Below are 22,069 nucleotides of genomic sequence, written 5' to 3' on the forward strand. Positions count from 1 at the left end.
AACACTTTTTTTGATTTATTATTGAACTTGATGCAAGTTATAACACTTTTTTTGATTTATTATTGAACTTGATGCAAGTTATAACACTTTTCTTTTATTTATTATTGAACTTGATGCAAGTTATAACACTTTTCTTTTATTTATTATTGAACTTGATGCAAGTTATAACACTTTTTTTGATTTATTATTGAACTTGATGCAAGTTATTTGATTTATTATTGAACTTGATGCAAGTTATAACACTTTTATTTGATTTATTATTGAACTTGATGCAAGTTATAACACTTTTTTTGATTTATTATTGAATGTGATGCAAGTTATAACACTTTTTTTGATTTATTATTGAACTTGATGCAAGTTATAACACTTTTATTTGATTTATTATTGAACTTGATGCAAGTTATAACACTTTTTTGATTTATTATTGAACGTGATGCAAGTTATAACACTTTTTTTGATTTATTATTGAACTTGATGCAAGTTATAACACTTTTTTTGATTTATTATTGAACTTGATGCAAGTTATATCACTTTTTTTTATTTATTATTGAACGTGATGCAAATTATAACACTTTGTTTTATTTATTATTGAACTTGGTGCAAGTTATTTGATTTATTATTGAACTTGATGCAAGTTATAACACTTTTTTTGATTTATTATTGAACTTGATGCAAGTTATAACACTTTTCTTTTATTTATTATTGAACTTGATGCAAGTTATAACACTTTTGTTTTATTTATTATTGAACTTGATGCAAGTTATAACACTTTTTTTGATTTATTATTGAACTTGATGCAAGTTATAACACTTTTTTTGATTTATTATTGAACTTGATGCAAGTTATTTGATTTATTTTTGAACTTGATGCAAGTTATAACACTTTTATTTGATTTATTATTGAACTTGATGCAAGTTATAACACTTTTTTTGATTTATTATTGAATGTGATGCAAGTTATAACACTTTTTTTGATTTATTATTGAACTTGATGCAAGTTATAACACTTTTATTTGATTTATTATTGAACTTGATGCAAGTTATAACACTTTTTTGATTTATTATTGAACGTGATGCAAGTTATAACACTTTTTTTGATTTATTATTGAACTTGATGCAAGTTATAACACTTTTTTTGATTTATTATTGAACTTGATGCAAGTTATATCACTTTTTTATTTATTATTGAACGTGATGCAAATTATAACACTTTGTTTTATTTATTATTGAACTTGGTGCAAGTTATTTGATTTATTATTGAACTTGATGCAAGTTATAACACTTTTTTTGATTTATTATTGAACTTGATGCAAGTTATAACACTTTTCTTTTATTTATTATTGAACTTGATGCAAGTTATAACACTTTTGTTTTATTTATTATTGAACTTGATGCAAGTTATAACACTTTTTTTGATTTATTATTGAACTTGATGCAAGTTATTTGATTTATTATTGAACTTGATGCAAGTTATAACACTTTTATTTGATTTATTATTGAACTTGATGCAAGTTATAACACTTTTTTTGATTTATTATTGAATGTGATGCAAGTTATAACACTTTTTTTGATTTATTATTGAACTTGATGCAAGTTATAACACTTTTATTTGATTTATTATTGAACTTGATGCAAGTTATAACACTTTTTTGATTTATTATTGAACGTGATGCAAGTTATAACACTTTTTTTGATTTATTATTGAACTTGATGCAAGTTATAACACTTTTTTTGATTTATTATTGAACTTGATGCAAGTTATATCACTTTTTTTTATTTATTATTGAACGTGATGCAAATTATAACACTTTGTTTTATTTATTATTGAACTTGGTGCAAGTTATTTGATTTATTATTGAACTTGATGCAAGTTATAACACTTTTTTTGATTTATTATTGAACTTGATGCAAGTTATAACACTTTTCTTTTATTTATTATTGAACTTGATGCAAGTTATAACACTTTTGTTTTATTTATTATTGAACTTGATGCAAGTTATAACACTTTTTTTGATTTATTATTGAACTTGATGCAAGTTATTTGATTTATTATTGAACTTGATGCAAGTTATAACACTTTTATTTGATTTATTATTGAACTTGATGCAAGTTATAACACTTTTTTTGATTTATTATTGAATGTGATGCAAGTTATAACACTTTTTTTGATTTATTATTGAACTTGATGCAAGTTATAACACTTTTATTTGATTTATTATTGAACTTGATGCAAGTTATAACACTTTTTTTGATTTATTATTGAACTTGATGCAAGTTATATCACTTTTTTTTATTTATTATTGAACGTGATGCAAATTATAACACTTTGTTTTATTTATTATTGAACTTGGTGCAAGTTATTTGATTTATTATTGAACTTGATGCAAGTTATAACACTTTTTTTGATTTATTATTGAACTTGATGCAAGTTATAACACTTTTCTTTTATTTATTATTGAACTTGATGCAAGTTATAACACTTTTGTTTTATTTATTATTGAACTTGATGCAAGTTATAACACTTTTTTTGATTTATTATTGAACTTGATGCAAGTTATTTGATTTATTATTGAACTTGATGCAAGTTATAACACTTTTATTTGATTTATTATTGAACTTGATGCAAGTTATAACACTTTTTTTGATTTATTATTGAACGTGATGCAAGTTATAACACTTTTTTTGATTTATTATTGAACTTGATGCAAGTTATAACACTTTTTTTGATTTATTATTGAACTTGATGCAAGTTATATCACTTTTTTTTATTTTTATTATTGAACGTGATGCTGTGAACGCCAGCTCTATACTCTCGGCAGGGTCCTTGAGGGTGCATGGGAGTTTGCCCAACCAGTCTACATGTGCTTTGTGGACTTGGAGAAGGCATTCGACCGTGTACCCCGGGAAGTCCTGTGGGGAGTGCTCAGAGAGTATGGGGTAACGGACTGTCTTATTGTGGCGGTTCGCTCCCTGTATAATCGGTGTCAGAGCTTGGTCCGCATTGCCGGCAGTAAGTCGGACACGTTTCCAGTGAGGGTTGGACTCCGCCAGGGCTGCCCTTTGTCACCGATTCTGTTCATAACCTTTATGGACAGAATTTCTAGGCGCAGTCAGGGCGTTGAGGGTATCTGGTTTGGTGGCTGCAGGATTAGGTCTCTGCTTTTTGCAGATGATGTGGTCCTGATGGCTTCATCTGGCCAAGATCTTCAGCTCTCACTGGATCGGTTCGCAGCCGAGTGTGAAGCGACTGGGATGGGAATCAGCACCTCCAAATCCGAGTCCATGGTTCTCGCCCGGAAAAGGGTGGAGTGCCATCTCCGGGTTGGGGAGGAGATCTTGCCCCAAGTGGAGGAGTTCAAGTACCTCGGAGTCTTGTTCACGAGTGAGGGAAGAGTGGATCGTGAGATCGACAGGCGGATCGGTGCGGCATCTTCAGTAATGCGGACGCTGTATCGATCCGTTGTGGTGAAGAAGGAGCTGAGCCAGAAGGCAAAGCTCTCGATTTACCGGTCGATCTACGTTCCCATCCTCACCTATGGTCATGAGCTTTGGGTCATGACCGAAAGGACAAGATCACGGGTACAAGCGGCCGAAATGAGTTTCCTCCGCCGGGTGGCGGGGCTCTCCCTTAGAGATAGGGTGAGAAGCTCTGTCATCCGGGGGGAGCTCAAAGTAAAGCCGCTGCTCCTCCATATTGAGAGGAGCCAGATGAGGTGGTTCGGGCATCTGGTCAGGATGCCACCCGAACGCCTCCCTCGGGAGGTGTTTCGGGCACGTCCGACCGGTAGGAGGCCACGGGGAAGACCCAGGACACGTTGGGAAGACTATGTCTCCCGGCTGGCCTGGGAACGCCTCGGGATCCCCCGGGAGGAGCTGGACGAAGTGGCTGGGGAGAGGAAAGTCTGGGCTTCCCTGCTTAGGCTGCTGCCCCCGCGACCCGACCTCGGATAAGCGGAAGAAGATGGATGGATGGATGGATGAACGTGATGCAAATTATAACACTTTGTTTTATTTATTATTGAACTTGATGGAAGTTATTTTATTTATTATTGAACTTGATGCAAGTTGTACCACAGCTGCACAGTTATTTTATTTATCATTGAACTTGATGTTATTTTATGTTATTGAGTTTGAATGTATACAACTTAATGTTCAATAAATTTGAAAATGTTAAAGCTTGGCATTAGCGCTCTGTTGGGGCGATGGGGGCAGGTGGGGCTTGAAAACTCCCCCTTGTCCAAAGTGGGGGATGACAAAAAAAGTTTGAGAACCACTGCACTATTTGGAAACAATCAAGGTATGTAAATAAACGTTTACAGAATATTTCTGAGTAAATAAGTCATTTCACAACAAGTATATATCTGCCACTTATAGTCCGGTGCCGCTTATATGTGGAAAAGTACTTTTTTTCTTCTAAAATTGAGTGGGTGCGGCTTATATACCAGTGCGCTCTATAGTATGGAAAATAGGGTATTGATGTTTAAATAACTTTAATAGCAACAATCGTGCTTCTTGACAACTAATAATGGGTATGGTATTGGTTGATCTTGAATGTTCATGAGGAAGGAGTGTTTTTGGTGAGAAAAGTGAAAGAGAAGGCGCACAAACGGACACGACTGTCCTAAAAAGTCCATTTTGCGTAACATTAGTGGAGCTGTCACCACCACATCAACACACGCATGGAGGAAGTTGTCCTCTCAGGTTTTTAGCAGACAGAAGCTAAACAGGAAGTTGATGGTAGCGCAGCAAAGGCGACCACAAGAGCGGAAGTGGACGCACTGACAGAGTTAGTTTACGTGATTAAAACACACTTCTGCCATTTTGTGTCCTCTGTTGCGTTCACTTGCTGTCTAGGATTCCCTCAGAACGCCTCCTCCACGTGTGCGCTACGGAAGACTCACCGCACGCTTTGGCCGCCAGGATGCAGAGCTCCTCCGCCACGTACTCGCCGGGCGGGTAGGTGAGGACGCTCTCCGCCCCGCCCGCGTGGTACAGGCGGACGCTCAGGCATGTGGCGCTCTGCTTGGGGTCGGCTGCGGGGCGCTGGTCCGGGGCGGGACCGTCGACCTGATGCGGCGCCGGGCAGGAAGTGGGCGTGTTCATGTTCCTCAGCAGGATACAAGCCATGTGCTGCGTGCACCTGTCAGAGGACACATCTTTACTAGCATCAGAAGCTAACATCCACAGCCCGTGTTGATGTGCGGATCCATACCGCCGATACCACATCTTTATGCCCTAATCGAATATTGATACTTTAGTTCTGGGGTGTACAAACATACTAAAAAGTCAAGTATGCGGAGGCCATTTAGATATTTTAAAAAAAATGCTAAAAAAAAGTGTCGGCTTGCCATGATCCATCATACTGTACTGTCTGCAAAATTCAATAAAAATATTTTTTTTTTTAAATTTTTTTAAAAGTGTCGGCTTTGTATTATTGCTGACTAATTATATTATTATTAATTATTACAACATTTCAGCTTTTTCTCATTACATACCATTTTTTGCTCTTTTTTAAATACATTTTTACTGTTGTTTCCCCCCTGTGAGAAAAGAATGAAAATAATAATATGATTGTTTAAATGCAAAACCTAGTAGGTCAAAAATATTAATGTTCAGTTACATATTTAACTGTGTTTATTATTATTTACAAATCAATTCATGCATAAGTCAGTATTATTCAATGTTTGATTAAATAACTAAACTCTGTTTATATTTTAGGTATATTTTATTATTATTTTGAAAGCTTCAAATATTTTAAATCAAAAGGCACCTAAACTTTTTCCACAAAGGGCCACATACTAAAAAGTCAAGTCATTTTGATATTTTCTCATGTTTTTAAGCCAGGCCCATGCAAGCAGAAGGATCTTTTCTAACATGTACCATGTTTGAAAAACAATCCAATATAATTATTATAACAAATATATTGCGAGAATCAGTTTGAATCGAGAATTAATTCTGAATCTGGAATCGATTTGTTCGGTGCCCAAAGATTCACACTTCTAATATTTCATGTTTTTTGTTGCACCCTGTATAGTACAGTACTTATTATGCACCAGCTGGTTGATTGTAATGTGCATCTTAGTTATACTTTTATTTATAAAAATGGAGGGGTTGAAATCGCCATGTAAAATCGCTAATGCTAATCAGTAGCATGCCAATAGCAAAGCTAATGTATATTAGCATCAAGCTAGCAATTTCTTTTTTAAATGTAGCCTTATTTTACTTACATTGGAACCAATTTCTTTGTTGGCATTGAAAATTGCAGCATTAGCTATAGCAGGGGTGTCCAAACTACAGCCCGCATGAACCCGCGAGACACCAGCAGTTCAACAAAACTTTCAAATTCATCTTAAATACAAAACAGTTTCTGAACGCCACATATTCGCTACCATCTTGTGGACAATGTGAGTAAATAAGATCAATCACCCTTGAAATAACTTTGGAACAATAGCACAGCATTTATACCACACAATCCAAACTACCTTCCCTAGTCATGGTGCAAAAAAAAAAAGAAAAATGCAACTAACAAAGGTAAACACAACCTGCTCACTGAACATTGTGGATATTATGAGAAAAATCTTATTCACCATTTGATTGGCAGCAGTTAACGGGTTATGTTTAAAAGCTCATACCAGCATTCTTCCCTGCTTGGCACTCAGCATCAAGGGTTGGAATTGGGGGTTAAATCACCAACAATGATTCCCAGGCGTGGCGCCACTGCTGCCCACTGCTCCCCTCACCTCCCAGGGGGTGATCAAGGGGATGGGTCAAATGCAGAGGACAAATTTCATTATACCTAGTGTGTGTGTGACAATCATTGCTACTTTAACTTCACTTTAACTTTACACATACTAACTGTAGCACACAAAAAAGCACATTTAATAAAAAAAAAACGTTATTATGGTCTTACCTTTACTTAGAAATTAAGTCCATGCGCCGCAACTAAAGCCCTCACTTAAAATGTTCCACGTGCAAGATTGAATCTATTTAAAAAAGTGTAACCGAGGGTTTATAAATGTCGCCTATACTGTATGAAACTACAAAATAACAAACACGGAGGCTCCAGTTTACACGAGGACCACTTTATTTACCTTCTTTCAAAAACCTCCGCAACGTGACATCACTTACGCTCTTAGCGCCTTCAAAATAAGAGCTCAAGGCATATACTGTATAACAGCGCATAACAGGAACTTAACATCACAAAGAGGAAAGCCCATAAAATAGGTTACAAAAGTTATTTAATAAGAAGCCAAAAAGTGCAAAAACAATAATGTTCGTGTTGGAGGAGTTGTGAATTAGATACACCTGCAGTCTGCAGGTGTATCTAATGTTGTGGCCCTGCAGTCATTCACAACTCCTCCAACACCAACATTATTGTTTTTGCACTTTTTGGCTTCCTATGAAATAACTTTTTAAAATAGATTCAATCTTGCACGTGGAAAGTTTAAGTGTGGGCTTTAGTTGATATAACAATTCTACGGCGGGGGTGCAGGAGGCGAGCCTCAGCCAGTGCGTCTTTTGCAGCCGTTTTATGATCGCTCAGCACAAGAAATACGTTACACACATACAGTTGTTGACAAAATACACTGTACATTATATACCTCAGCTAACTAAACTATGGAAATGTATAATATAGTTCATATAGCAATACAGTCTCACTGCCCAGGAGGCCAGCAGTTAGCCGAGTCCGGAATCCATGTTGAGGCACTGAGTGACGTGCCTCAACTGGCTGCTGTTCACCGCACCGTCTCTTCTCAGTATTTGAACGGCAAATGTGAAAATTCAGTGATTTTGAATAAAAATAATCTAAAACTGGTGAAGTTAAATGGAAAATAACTTTATAGTATAATCACAGGATACATATAACAATTTAATTTTTTTTTTTTTCTTTCCATGATGGCGGGCCTCACCTGCCTCTAGTGACTGCACGTCACTGACACACACACACACACACACACACACACACACACACACACACACACACACACACACACACACACACACACACACACACACACACACGTGTCCGATTATATCTGACTGCCGACATTAGCGGCCGATAAATGCTTTAAAATGTAATATCGGAAATTATCGGTATCGGTTTCAACCTCCCGATTTTCCCAGGAGACTCCCGAATTTCAGTGCCCCTCCCGAAAATCTCCCGGGGCAACCAATCTCCCGAATTTCTCCCGATTTCCACCCGGACAACATTATTGGGGACGTGCCTTAAAGGCACTGCCTTTAGCGTCCTCTACAACCTGTCGTCACGTCCACTTTTCCTCCATACAAACAGCGTGCCGGCCCAGTCGCTTTTACACACACATAAGTGAATGCAAGGCATACTTGATCAACAGCCATACAGGTCACACTGAGGGTGGCCGTATAAACAACTTTAACACTGTTACAAATTGATTGATTGATTGATTGAAACTTTTATTAGTAGATTGCACAGTACAGTACCTATTCCGTACAATTGACCACTAAATAGTAACACCCCAATAAGTTTTTACACTTGTTTAAGTCGGGGTCCAAGTAAATCAATTCATGGTAGATATGCGCCACACTGTGAACCCACACCAAACAAGAATGACAAACACATTTCGGGAGAACATCCGCACCGTAACACAACATAAACACAACAGAACAAATACCCAGAACCCCTTGCAGCACTAACTCTTCCGGGATGCAACAATATACACACCCCGCTACCACCAACCCCCCCCCCCCTCCCCCCCTTTAGCATCCATGATGTGTTTATTGCTACTTCCTGTTTCTATTCTGGCAGCCTATTAGCATCCATGATGTGTTTATCGCTACTTCCTGTTTCCATTCTTGCAGCCTATTAGCATCCATGATGTGTTTATTGCTACTTCCTGTTTCTATTCTTGCAGCCTATTAGCATCCATGATGTGTTTATCGCTACTTCCTGTTTCCATTCTGGCAGCCTATTAGCATCCATGATGTGTTTATTGCTACTTCCTGTTTCCATTCTGGCAGCCTATTAGCATCCATATGTTTATTGCTACTTCCTGTTTCCATTCTGGCAGCCTATTAGCATCTATGATGTGTTTATCGCTACTTCCTGTTTCCATTCTTGCAGCCTATTAGCATCCATGATGTGTTTATCGCTACTTCCTGTTTCCATTCTTGCAGTCTATTAGCATCCATGATGTGTTTATTGCTACTTCCTGTTTCTATTCTTGCAGCCTATTAGCATCCATGATGTGTTTATCGCTACTTCCTGTTTCCATTCTGGCAGCCTATTAGCATCCATATGTTTATTGCTACTTCCTGTTTCCATTCTTGCAGCCTATTAGCATCCATATGTTTATTGCTACTTCCTGTTTCCATTCTTGCAGCCTATTAGCATCCATGACATGTTTATCGCTACTTCCTGTTTCCATTCTGGCAGCCTATTAGCATCCATGATGTGTTTATCGCTACTTCCTGTTTCCATTCTTGCAGCCTATTAGCATCCATGATGTGTTTATCGCTACTTCCTGTTTCCATTCTTGCAGCCTAATAGCATCCATATGTTTATTGCTACTTCCTGTTTCCATTCTTGCAGTCTATTAGCATCCATGAAGTGTTTATCGCTACTTCCTGTTTCCATTCTGGCAGCCTATTAGCATCCATGATGTGTTTATTGCTACTTCCTGTTTCCATTCTTGCAGCCTATTAGCATCCATATGTTTATTGCTACTTCCTGTTTCCATTCTGGCAGCCAATTAGCATCTATGATGTGTTTATCGCTACTTCCTGTTTCCATTTTTGCAGCCTATTAGCATCCATGATGTGTTTATCGCTACTTCCTGTTTCCATTCTTGCAGCCTATTAGCATCCATATGTTTATTGCTACTTCCTGTTTCCATTCTTGCAGTCTATTAGCATCCATGAAGTGTTTATCGCTACTTCCTGTTTCCATTCTGGCAGCCTATTAGCATCCATGATGTGTTTATTGCTACTTCCTGTTTCCATTCTTGCAGCCTATTAGCATCCATATGTTTATTGCTACTTCCTGTTTCCATTCTGGCAGTCTATTAGCATCCATGAAGTGTTTATCGCTACTTCCTGTTTCCATTCTGGCAGCCTATTAGCATCTATGATGTGTTTATTGCTACTTCCTGTTTCCATTCTTGCAGCCTATTAGCATCCATGACATGTTTATCGCTACTTCCTGTTTCCATTCTGGCAGCCTATTATGAGTACCTTGAAGGTAGAAAAGCGCTATACAAGTATAACCCATTTATCATTATTATTAGCATCCATGATGTGTATATCGCTACTTCCTGTTTCCATTCTTGCAGCCTATTAGCATCCATGACATGTTTATCGCTACTTCCTGTTTCCATTCTTGCAGCCTATTATGAGTACCTTGAAGGTAGAAAAGCGCTATACAAGTAAAACCCATTTATCATTATTATTAGCATCCATGATGTGTTTATTGCTACTTCCTGTTTCCATTCTGGCAGCCTATTAGCATCCATGACATGTTTATCGCTACTTCCTGTTTCCATTCTTGCAGCCTATTATGAGTACCTTGAAGGTAGAAAAGCGCTATACAAGTATAACCCATTTATCATTATTATTAGCATCCATGATGTGTTTATCGCTACTTCCTGTTTCCATTCTTGCAGCCTATTAGCATCCATGATGTGTTTATCGCTACTTCCTGTTTCCATTCTTGCAGCCTATTAGCATCCATATGTTTATTGCTACTTCCTGTTTCCATTCTGGCAGCCTATTAGCATCCATATGTTTATTGCTACTTCCTGTTTCCATTCTTGCAGCCTATTAGCATCCATGAAGTGTTTATCGCTACTTCCTGTTTCCATTCTTGCAGCCTATTAGGATCCATGATGTGTTTATCGCTACTTCCTGTTTCCATTCTTGCAGCCTATTATGAGTACCTTGAAGGTAGAAAAGCGCGATACAAGTATAACCCATTTATCATTATTATTAGCATCCATGATGTGTTTATTGCTACTTCCTGTTTCCATTCTTGCAGCCTATTAGCATCCATGATGTGTTTATCGCTACTTCCTGTTTCCATTTTTGCAGCCTATTAGCATCCATGATGTGTTTATTGATACTTCCTGTTTCCATTCTGGCAGCCTATTATGAGTACCTTGAAGGTAGAAAAGCGCTATACAAGTATAACCCATTTATCATTATTATTAGCATCCATGATGTGTTTATTGCTACTTCCTGTTTCCATTCTTGCAGCCTATTAGCATCCATGATGTGTTTATCGCTACTTCCTGTTTCCATTCTTGCAGCCTATTAGCATCCATGATGTGTTTATTGCTACTTCCTGTTTCCATTCTTGCAGCCTATTAGCATCCATATGTTTATTGCTACTTCCTGTTTCTATTCTTGCAGCCTATTAGCATCCATGATGTGTTTATTGCTACTTCCTGTTTCCATTCTGGCAGCCTATTAGCATCTATGATGTGTTTATCGCTACTTCCTGTTTCCATTCTTGCAGCCTATTAGCATCCATGATGTGTTTATTGCTACTTCCTGTTTCCATTCTTGCAGCCTATTATGAGTACCTTGAAGGTAGAAAAGCGCTATACAAGTATAACCCATTTATCATTATTATTAGCATCCATGATGTGTATATCGCTACTTCCTGTTTCCATTCTTGCAGCCTATTAGCATCCATGACATGTTTATCGCTACTTCCTGTTTCCATTCTTGCAGTCTATTAGCATCCATGATGTGTTTATCACTACTTCCTGTTTCCATTCTGGCAGCCTATTAGCATCCATGATGTGTTTATCGCTACTTCCTGTTTCCATTCTGGCAGCCTATTAGCATCCATGATGTGTTTATTGCTACTTCCTGTTTCCATTCTTGCAGCCTATTAGCATCTATGACATGTTTATCGCTACTTCCTGTTTCCATTCTTGCAGTCTATTAGCATCCATGACATGTTTATCGCTACTTCCCGTTTCCATTCTTGCAGTCTATTAGCATCCATGATGTGTTTATTGCTACTTCCTGTTTCCATTCTTGCAGCCTATTAGCATCCATGATGTGTTTATTGCTACTTCCTGTTTCCATTCTTGCAGCCTATTAGCATCCATATGTTTATTGCTACTTCCTGTTTCCATTCTGGCAGCCTATTAGCATCTATGATGTGTTTATCGCTACTTCCTGTTTCCATTTTTGCAGCCTATTAGCATCCATGATGTGTTTATTGCTACTTCCTGTTTCCATTCTTGCAGCCTATCAGCATCCATATGTTTATTGCTACTTCCTGATTCCATTCTGGCAGCCTATTAGCATCTATGATGTGTTTATCGCTACTTCCTGTTTCCATTCTTGCAGCCTATTAGCATCCATATGTTTATTGCTACTTCCTGTTTCCATTCTGGCAGCCGATTAGCATCTATGATGTGTTTATCGCTACTTCCTGTTTCCATTTTTGCAGCCTATTAGCATCCATGATGTGTTTATTGCTACTTCCTGTTTCCATTCTTGCAGCCTATTAGCATCCATATGTTTATTGCTACTTCCTGTTTCCATTCTGGCAGCCTATTAGCATCCGTGATGTGTTTATCGCTACTTCCTGTTTCCATTCTTGCAGCCTATTAGCATTCATGATGTGTTTATTGCTACTTCCTGTTTCCATTCTGGCAGCCTATTAGCATCCATGATGTGTTTATTGCTACTTCCTGTTTCCATTCTGGCAGCCTATTAGCATCTATGATGTGTTTATCGCTACTTCCTGTTTCCATTCTTGCAGCCTATTAGCATCCATGATGTGTTTATCGCTACTTCCTGTTTCCATTCTGGCAGCCGCAGCCTATTAGCATCCATATGTTTATTGCTACTTCCTGTTTCCATTCTTGCAGCCTATTAGCATCTATGATGTGTTTATTGCTACTTCCTGTTTCCATTCTTGCAGCCTATTAGCATCCATGACATGTTTATCGCTACTTCCTGTTTCCATTCTGGCAGCCTATTATGAGTACCTTGAAGGTAGAAAAGCGCTATACAAGTATAACCCATTTATCATTATTATTAGCATCCATGATGTGTATATCGCTACTTCCTGTTTCCATTCTTGCAGCCTATTAGCATCCATGACATGTTTATCGCTACTTCCTGTTTCCATTCTTGCAGCCTATTATGAGTACCTTGAAGGTAGAAAAGCGCTATACAAGTAAAACCCATTTATCATTATTATTAGCATCCATGATGTGTTTATTGCTACTTCCTGTTTCCATTCTGGCAGCCTATTAGCATCCATGACATGTTTATCGCTACTTCCTGTTTCCATTCTTGCAGCCTATTATGAGTACCTTGAAGGTAGAAAAGCGCTATACAAGTATAACCCATTTATCATTATTATTAGCATCCATGATGTGTTTATCGCTACTTCCTGTTTCCATTCTTGCAGCCTATTAGCATCCATGATGTGTTTATCGCTACTTCCTGTTTCCATTCTTGCAGCCTATTAGCATCCATATGTTTATTGCTACTTCCTGTTTCCATTCTGGCAGCCTATTAGCATCCATATGTTTATTGCTACTTCCTGTTTCCATTCTTGCAGCCTATTAGCATCCATGAAGTGTTTATCGCTACTTCCTGTTTCCATTCTTGCAGCCTATTAGGATCCATGATGTGTTTATCGCTACTTCCTGTTTCCATTCTTGCAGCCTATTATGAGTACCTTGAAGGTAGAAAAGCGCGATACAAGTATAACCCATTTATCATTATTATTAGCATCCATGATGTGTTTATTGCTACTTCCTGTTTCCATTCTTGCAGCCTATTAGCATCCATGATGTGTTTATCGCTACTTCCTGTTTCCATTTTTGCAGCCTATTAGCATCCATGATGTGTTTATTGATACTTCCTGTTTCCATTCTGGCAGCCTATTATGAGTACCTTGAAGGTAGAAAAGCGCTATACAAGTATAACCCATTTATCATTATTATTAGCATCCATGATGTGTTTATTGCTACTTCCTGTTTCCATTCTTGCAGCCTATTAGCATCCATGATGTGTTTATCGCTACTTCCTGTTTCCATTCTTGCAGCCTATTAGCATCCATGATGTGTTTATTGCTACTTCCTGTTTCCATTCTTGCAGCCTATTAGCATCCATATGTTTATTGCTACTTCCTGTTTCTATTCTTGCAGCCTATTAGCATCCATGATGTGTTTATTGCTACTTCCTGTTTCCATTCTGGCAGCCTATTAGCATCTATGATGTGTTTATCGCTACTTCCTGTTTCCATTCTTGCAGCCTATTAGCATCCATGATGTGTTTATTGCTACTTCCTGTTTCCATTCTTGCAGCCTATTATGAGTACCTTGAAGGTAGAAAAGCGCTATACAAGTATAACCCATTTATCATTATTATTAGCATCCATGATGTGTATATCGCTACTTCCTGTTTCCATTCTTGCAGCCTATTAGCATCCATGACATGTTTATCGCTACTTCCTGTTTCCATTCTTGCAGTCTATTAGCATCCATGATGTGTTTATCACTACTTCCTGTTTCCATTCTGGCAGCCTATTAGCATCCATGATGTGTTTATCGCTACTTCCTGTTTCCATTCTGGCAGCCTATTAGCATCCATGATGTGTTTATTGCTACTTCCTGTTTCCATTCTTGCAGCCTATTAGCATCTATGACATGTTTATCGCTACTTCCTGTTTCCATTCTTGCAGTCTATTAGCATCCATGACATGTTTATCGCTACTTCCCGTTTCCATTCTTGCAGTCTATTAGCATCCATGATGTGTTTATTGCTACTTCCTGTTTCCATTCTTGCAGCCTATTAGCATCCATGATGTGTTTATTGCTACTTCCTGTTTCCATTCTTGCAGCCTATTAGCATCCATATGTTTATTGCTACTTCCTGTTTCCATTCTGGCAGCCTATTAGCATCTATGATGTGTTTATCGCTACTTCCTGTTTCCATTTTTGCAGCCTATTAGCATCCATGATGTGTTTATTGCTACTTCCTGTTTCCATTCTTGCAGCCTATCAGCATCCATATGTTTATTGCTACTTCCTGATTCCATTCTGGCAGCCTATTAGCATCTATGATGTGTTTATCGCTACTTCCTGTTTCCATTCTTGCAGCCTATTAGCATCCATATGTTTATTGCTACTTCCTGTTTCCATTCTGGCAGCCGATTAGCATCTATGATGTGTTTATCGCTACTTCCTGTTTCCATTTTTGCAGCCTATTAGCATCCATGATGTGTTTATTGCTACTTCCTGTTTCCATTCTTGCAGCCTATTAGCATCCATATGTTTATTGCTACTTCCTGTTTCCATTCTGGCAGCCTATTAGCATCCGTGATGTGTTTATCGCTACTTCCTGTTTCCATTCTTGCAGCCTATTAGCATTCATGATGTGTTTATTGCTACTTCCTGTTTCCATTCTGGCAGCCTATTAGCATCCATGATGTGTTTATTGCTACTTCCTGTTTCCATTCTGGCAGCCTATTAGCATCTATGATGTGTTTATCGCTACTTCCTGTTTCCATTCTTGCAGCCTATTAGCATCCATGATGTGTTTATCGCTACTTCCTGTTTCCATTCTGGCAGCCGCAGCCTATTAGCATCCATATGTTTATTGCTACTTCCTGTTTCCATTCTTGCAGCCTATTAGCATCCATATGTTTATTGCTACTTCCTGTTTCCATTCTTGCAGCCTATTAGCATCCATGACATGTTTATCGCTACTTCCTGTTTCCATCCTTGCAGCCTATAAGCATCCATGATGTGTTTATTGCTACTTCCTGTTTCTATTCTTGCAGCCTATTAGCATCCATGATGTGTTTATTGCTACTTCCTGTTTCAATTCTTGCAGCCTATTAGCATCCATATTGTGTTTATTGCTACTTCCTGTTTCTATTCTTGCAGCCTATTAGCATCCATGATGTGTTTATTGCTACTTCCTGTTTCCATTCTTGCAGCCTATTAGCATCCATGATGTGTTTATTGCTACTTCCTGTTTCCATTCTTGCAGCCTATTAGCATCCATGACATGTTTATCGCTACTTCCTGTTTCCATTCTTGCAGTCTATTAGCATCCATGAAGTGTTTATCGCTACTTCCTGTTTCCATTCTGGCAGCCTATTAGCATCTATGATGTGTTTATCACTACTTCCTGTTTCCATTCTTGCAGCCTATTAGCATCCATGATGTGTTTATCGCTACTTCCTGTTTCCATTCTTGCAGCCTATTAGCATCCATGACATGTTTATCGCTACTTCCTGTTTCCATTCTTGCAGCCTATTAGCATCTATGATGTGTTTATCGCTACTTCCTGTTTCCATTTTTGCAGCCTATTAGCATCCATGATGTGTTTATTGCTACTTCCTGTTTCCATTCTTGCAGCCTATCAGCATCCATATGTTTATTGCTACTTCCTGATTCCATTCTGGCAGCCTATTAGCATCCATGATGTGTTTATCGCTACTTCCTGTTTCCATTTTTGCAGCCTATTAGCATCCATGATGTGTTTATTGATACTTCCTGTTTCCATTCTGGCAGCCTATTATGAGTACCTTGAAGGTAGAAAAGCGCTATACAAGTATAACCCATTTATCATTATTATTAGCATCCATGATGTGTTTATCGCTACTTCCTGTTTCCATTCTTGCAGCCTATTAGCATCCATGATGTGTTTATCGCTACTTCCTGTTTCCATTCTTGCAGCCTATTAGCATCCATATGTTTATTGCTACTTCCTGTTTCCATTCTGGCAGCCGATTAGCATCTATGATGTGTTTATCGCTACTTCCTGTTTCCATTCTTGCAGCCTATTAGCATCCATATGTTTATTGCTACTTCCTGTTTCCATTCTTGCAGCCTATTAGCATCCATATGTTTATTGCTACTTCCTGTTTCCATTCTGGCAGCCGATTAGCATCTATGATGTGTTTATCGCTACTTCCTGTTTCCATTTTTGCAGCCTATTAGCATCCATGATGTGTTTATTGCTACTTCCTGTTTCCATTCTTGCACCCTATTAGCATCCATATGTTTATTGCTACTTCCTGTTTCCATTCTGGCAGCCGATTAGCATCTATGATGTGTTTATCGCTACTTCCTGTTTCCATTTTTGCAGCCTATTAGCATCCATGATGTGTTTATTGCTACTTCCTGTTTCCATTCTTGCAGCCTATTAGCATCCATATGTTTATTGCTACTTCCTGTTTCCATTCTGGCAGCCTATTAGCATCCATGATGTGTTTATTGCTACTTCCTGTTTCCATTCTTGCAGCCTATTAGCATCCATATGTTTATTGCTACTTCCTGTTTCCATTCTGGCAGCCTATTAGCATCCATGACATGTTTATCGCTACTTCCTGTTTCCATTCTTGCAGCCTATTAGCATCCATGACATGTTTATCGCTACTTCCTGTTTCCATTCTTGCAGCCTATTAGCATCCATGATGTGTTTATCGCTACTTCCTGTTTCCATTCTTGCAGCCTATTAGCATCCATATGTTTATTGCTACTTCCTGTTTCCATTCTTGCAGCCTATTAGCATCCATGACATGTTTATCGCTACTTCCTGTTTCCATTCTTGCAGCCTATTAGCATCCATGATGTGTTTATCGCTACTTCCTGTTTCCATTCTTGCAGCCTATTAGCATCCATATGTTTATTGCTACTTCCTGTTTCCATTCTTGCAGCCTATTAGCATCCATGACATGTTTATCGCTACTTCCTGTTTCCATTCTTGCAGTCTATTAGCATCCATGAAGTGTTTATCGCTACATCCTGTTTCCATTCTGGCAGCCTATTAGCATCTATGATGTGTTTATCACTACTTCCTGTTTCCATTCTTGCAGCCTATTAGCATCCATGATGTGTTTATCGCTACTTCCTGTTTCCATTCTGGCAGCCTATTAGCATCCATGATGTGTTTATTGCTACTTCCGGTTTCCATTCTTGCAGCCTATTAGCATCCATATGTTTATTGCTACTTCCTGTTTCCATTCTGGCAGCCGATTAGCATCTATGATGTGTTTATCGCTACTTCCTGTTTCCATTTTTGCAGCCTATTAGCATCCATGATGTGTTTATTGCTACTTCCTGTTTCCATTCTTGCAGCCTATTAGCATCCATATGTTTATTGCTACTTCCTGTTTCCATTCTGGCAGCCTATTAGCATCCATGATGTGTTTATTGCTACTTCCGGTTTCCATTCTTGCAGCCTATTAGCATCCATATGTTTATTGCTACTTCCTGTTTCCATTCTTGCAGCCTATTAGCATCCATGAAGTGTTTATTGCTACTTCCTGTTTCCATTCTTGCAGCCTATTAGCATCCATGAAGTGTTTATTGCTACTTCCTGTTTCCATTCTGGCAGCCTATTAGCATCCATGATGTGTTTATCGCTACTTCCTGTTTCCATTCTTGCAGCCTATTAGCATCCATATTGTGTTTATTGCTACTTCCTGTTTCCATTCTGGCAGCCTATTAGCATCCATGATGTGTTTATTGCTACTTCCTGTTTCCATTCTTGCAGCCTATTAGCATCCATATGTTTATTGCTACTTCCTGTTTCCATTCTTGCAGCCTATTAGCATCTATGATGTGTTTATCGCTACTTCCTGTTTCCATTCTGGCAGCCTATTAGCATCCATGATGTGTTTATCGCTACTTCCTGTTTCCATTCTGGCAGCCTATTAGCATCCATGATGGGTTTATTGCTACTTCCTGTTTCCATTCTGGCAGCCTATTAGCATCCATGATGTGTTTATTGCTACTTCCGGTTTCCATTCTTGCAGCCTATTAGCATCCATATGTTTATTGCTACTTCCTGTTTCCATTCTGGCAGCCTATTAGCATCCATGATGTGTTTATTGCTACTTCCTGTTTCCATTCTTGCAGCCTATTAGCATCCATGATGTGTTTATCGCTACTTCCTGTTTCCATTCTTGCAGCCTATTAGCATCCATGATGTGTTTATCGCTACTTCCTGTTTCCATTCTGTCAGCCAATGAGAGAAGCTTTCTCATGTTGACATAGTTTGGGTTCACCTACACTTTTTTATTTTTATTGATCGGTAATAAATAAAAAAACGTGGGAAAAAAAACCGACGTGACTGCAAGCGTGTTATTTGTTTAGGAGGGTGGAACTTGTGTGGTGACGGACTGTGGCCGGAAGTGGAGCACATGTTGAAGGAGACAGGGAAATAGTTTGTGTTCCCACCCAGATATACTTTTTATCACTTATCAGCACTTTGGCTTATCAGTGTCGGAACACATTGCAAACATTTACTACGAGCAGTTACACTGTGTTTACATTTATTTCCATGGACTATGTATAATACACTTCTGCGCAGCAGGTTCGCACTTTATAAATAAACAACAATAAAGGACTTACTGTACGTGTCCTCCCGGCAGCTAACGAGCTAACCTTTGACGATGCTAACACCAGCGAGTCTCTTTTCCTCTTTAAATGTTGTCCAGCCGAACATCCGTTCACATCTTTGCCGCCCAGATAGACCCGAAAGCTGTCACAAATGTCTTGAAATGGTTAATAGCGGCTGGAGTTGAAAAGCCAACTCCTCTCTGACTTCATCCCCTCACGAGTGACGACTGTACCGCTACTGCGCTGGTGACGTCACGGGAGCGGGATGGCTCCCCCTGGTGGCCTTTCTGTGTCATAGCAGCCTTTTTCTCATGTTGTCTTTACGGTGGCCGACACGGTCAAATGTGTGTCAACACGTTTTGACCCCGTTTACCCCGGAAATCGTAATTATGAAATGAAAAATTGCAATTATGAGATAAATAGGGCGAAGTTATGAAATAAAAAGTCATAATTTAAGATTTACAAAAAAAAAAAAATGAGATTGCATAAATGTTATGAAATGCTGAAGTATGAGATGTCAAGATTTCAAAAAACGTCGAAATAATAAAATACAACGTCTAAATTAGGAGATTAAAAATATTGATAGCAAGACTTTAAAAAAAAATAATTACATAAAGTCGAAAACATGAAATGAAATATCAATTTTGATGTTTTGATTTTGATTTGATTTCCATCCATTTTCTACCGCTTGTCCCTTTCGGGACCGGCGGTGAGGGATGCCGTCAAGCTGAAGAAGGAGTCCTATCGGGTTCTTTTGGCTCAGAGGACTCCTGAGGCAGCGGACAGGTACCGACAGGCCAAGCGGTGTGCGGCTTCAGCGGTCGCGGAGGCAAAAATTCAGACATGGGAGGAGTTCGGGGAAGCCATGGAAAACGACTTCCGGACGGCTTCGAAGCGATTCTGGACCACCATCCGCCGCCTCAGGAAGGGGAAGCAGTGCACTATCAACACCGTGTATGGTGCGGATGGTGTTCTGCTGACCTCGACTGCGGATGTTGTGGATCGGTGGAGGGAATACTTCGAAGACCTCCTCAATCCCACCAACATGTCTTCCTATGAGGAAGCAGTGCCTGGGGAATCTGCGGTGGGCTCTCCTATTTCTGGGGCTGAGGTTGCTGAGGTAGTTAAAAAGCTCCTCGGTGGCAAGGCCCCGGGGGTGGATGAGATCCGCCCGGAGTTCCTTAAGGCTCTGGATGTTGTGGGGCTGTCTTGGTTGCCAAGACTCTGCAACATCGCGTGGACATTGGGGGCGGTACCTCTGGATTGGCAGACCGGGGTGGTGGTTCCTCTCTTTAAGAAGGGGAACCGGAGGGTGTGTTCCAACTATCGTGGGATCACACTCCTCAGCCTTCCCGGTAAGGTCTACTTAGGTGTACTGGAGAGGAGGCTACGCCGGATAGTCGAACCTCGGATTCAGGAGGAACAGTGTGGTTTTCGTCCTGGTCGTGGAACTGTGGACCAGCTCTATACTCTCGGCAGGGTCCTTGAGGGTGCATGGGAGTTTGCCCAACCAGTCTACATGTGCTTTGTGGACTTGGAGAAGGCATTTGACCGTGTACCCCGGGAAGTCCTGTGGGGAGTGCTCAGAGAGTATGGGGTAACGGACTGTCTTATTGTGGCAGTTCGCTCCCTGTATGATCAGTGTCAGAGCTTGGTCCGCATTGCCGGCAGTAAGTCGGACACGTTTCCAGTGAGGGTTGGACTCCGCCAAGGCTGCCCTTTGTCACCGATTCTGTTCATAACCTTTATGGACAGAATTTCTAGGCGCAGTCAGGGTGTTGAGGGGATCTGGTTTGGTGGCTGCAGGATTAGGTCTCTGCTATTTGCAGATGATGTGGTCCTGATGGCTTCCTCCGGCCAAGATCTTCAGCTCTCACTGGATCGGTTCGCAGCCGAGTGTGAAGCGACTGGGATGGGAATCAGCACCTCCAAGTCCGAGTCCATGGTTCTCTCCCGGAAAAGGGTGGAGTGCCATCTCCGGGTTGGGGAGGAGATCTTGCCCCAAGTGGAGGAGTTCAAGTACCTCGGAGTCTTGTTCACGAGTGGGGGAAGAGTGGATCGTGAGATCGACAGGCGGATCGGTGCGGCGTCTTCAATAATGCGGACGCTGTATTGATCCGTTGTGGTGAAGAAGGAGCTGAGCCGGAAGGCAAAGCTCTCGATTTACCGGTCGATCTACGTTCCCATCCTCACCTATGGTCATGAGCTTTGGGTCATGACCGAAAGGACAAGATCACGGGTACAAGCGGCCGAAATGAGTTTCCTCCGCCGGGTGGCGGGGCTCTCCCTTAGAGATAGGGTGAGAAGCTCTGTCATCCGGGGGGAGCTCAAAGTAAAGCCGCTGCTCCTCCACATGGAGAGGAGCCAGATGAGGTGGTTCGGGCATCTGGTCAGGATGCCACCCGAACGCCTCCCTAGGAAGGTGTTTCGGGCACGTCCGACCGGTAGGAGGCCACGGGGAAGACCCAGGACACACTGGGAGGACTATCTCTCCCGGCTAGCCTGGGAACGCCTCGGGATCCCCCGGGAGGAGCTGGACGAAGTGGCTGGGGAGAGGGAAGTCTGGGCTTCCCTGCTTAGGCTGCTGCCCCCGCGACCCGACCTCGGATAAGCGGAAGAAGATGGATGGATGGATGATGAGATTGCATAAATGTTATGAAATGCTGAAGTATGAGATGTCAAGATTTCAAAAAACGTCGAAAT

At 40.0% G+C, this 22,069-nt stretch overlaps 1 protein-coding gene across 1 annotated transcript in view; it reads right to left on the reverse strand.

Annotated features, from left to right (window-relative positions):
* The window catches only part of jak2a (Janus kinase 2a), a 103,692-nt gene extending 84,091 nt beyond the window's left edge, over window positions 1-19,601 (reverse strand). The window contains exons 1-2 of the mRNA XM_061932116.1: window positions 19,379-19,601; window positions 4,901-5,139 (exon numbers count right to left, since the gene is read on the reverse strand). Coding sequence (XP_061788100.1) covers window positions 4,901-5,126 — 226 coding nt within the window. The 5' untranslated portion in view covers window positions 5,127-5,139; window positions 19,379-19,601. The remainder of the gene's footprint in view (window positions 1-4,900; window positions 5,140-19,378) is intronic.
* Window positions 19,602-22,069: the final 2,468 nt, after the last annotated feature.

This window comes from Nerophis lumbriciformis, linkage group LG39 (assembly GCF_033978685.3).
Source record: "Nerophis lumbriciformis linkage group LG39, RoL_Nlum_v2.1, whole genome shotgun sequence".
Classification (NCBI taxonomy): Eukaryota; Metazoa; Chordata; class Actinopteri; order Syngnathiformes; family Syngnathidae; genus Nerophis; species Nerophis lumbriciformis.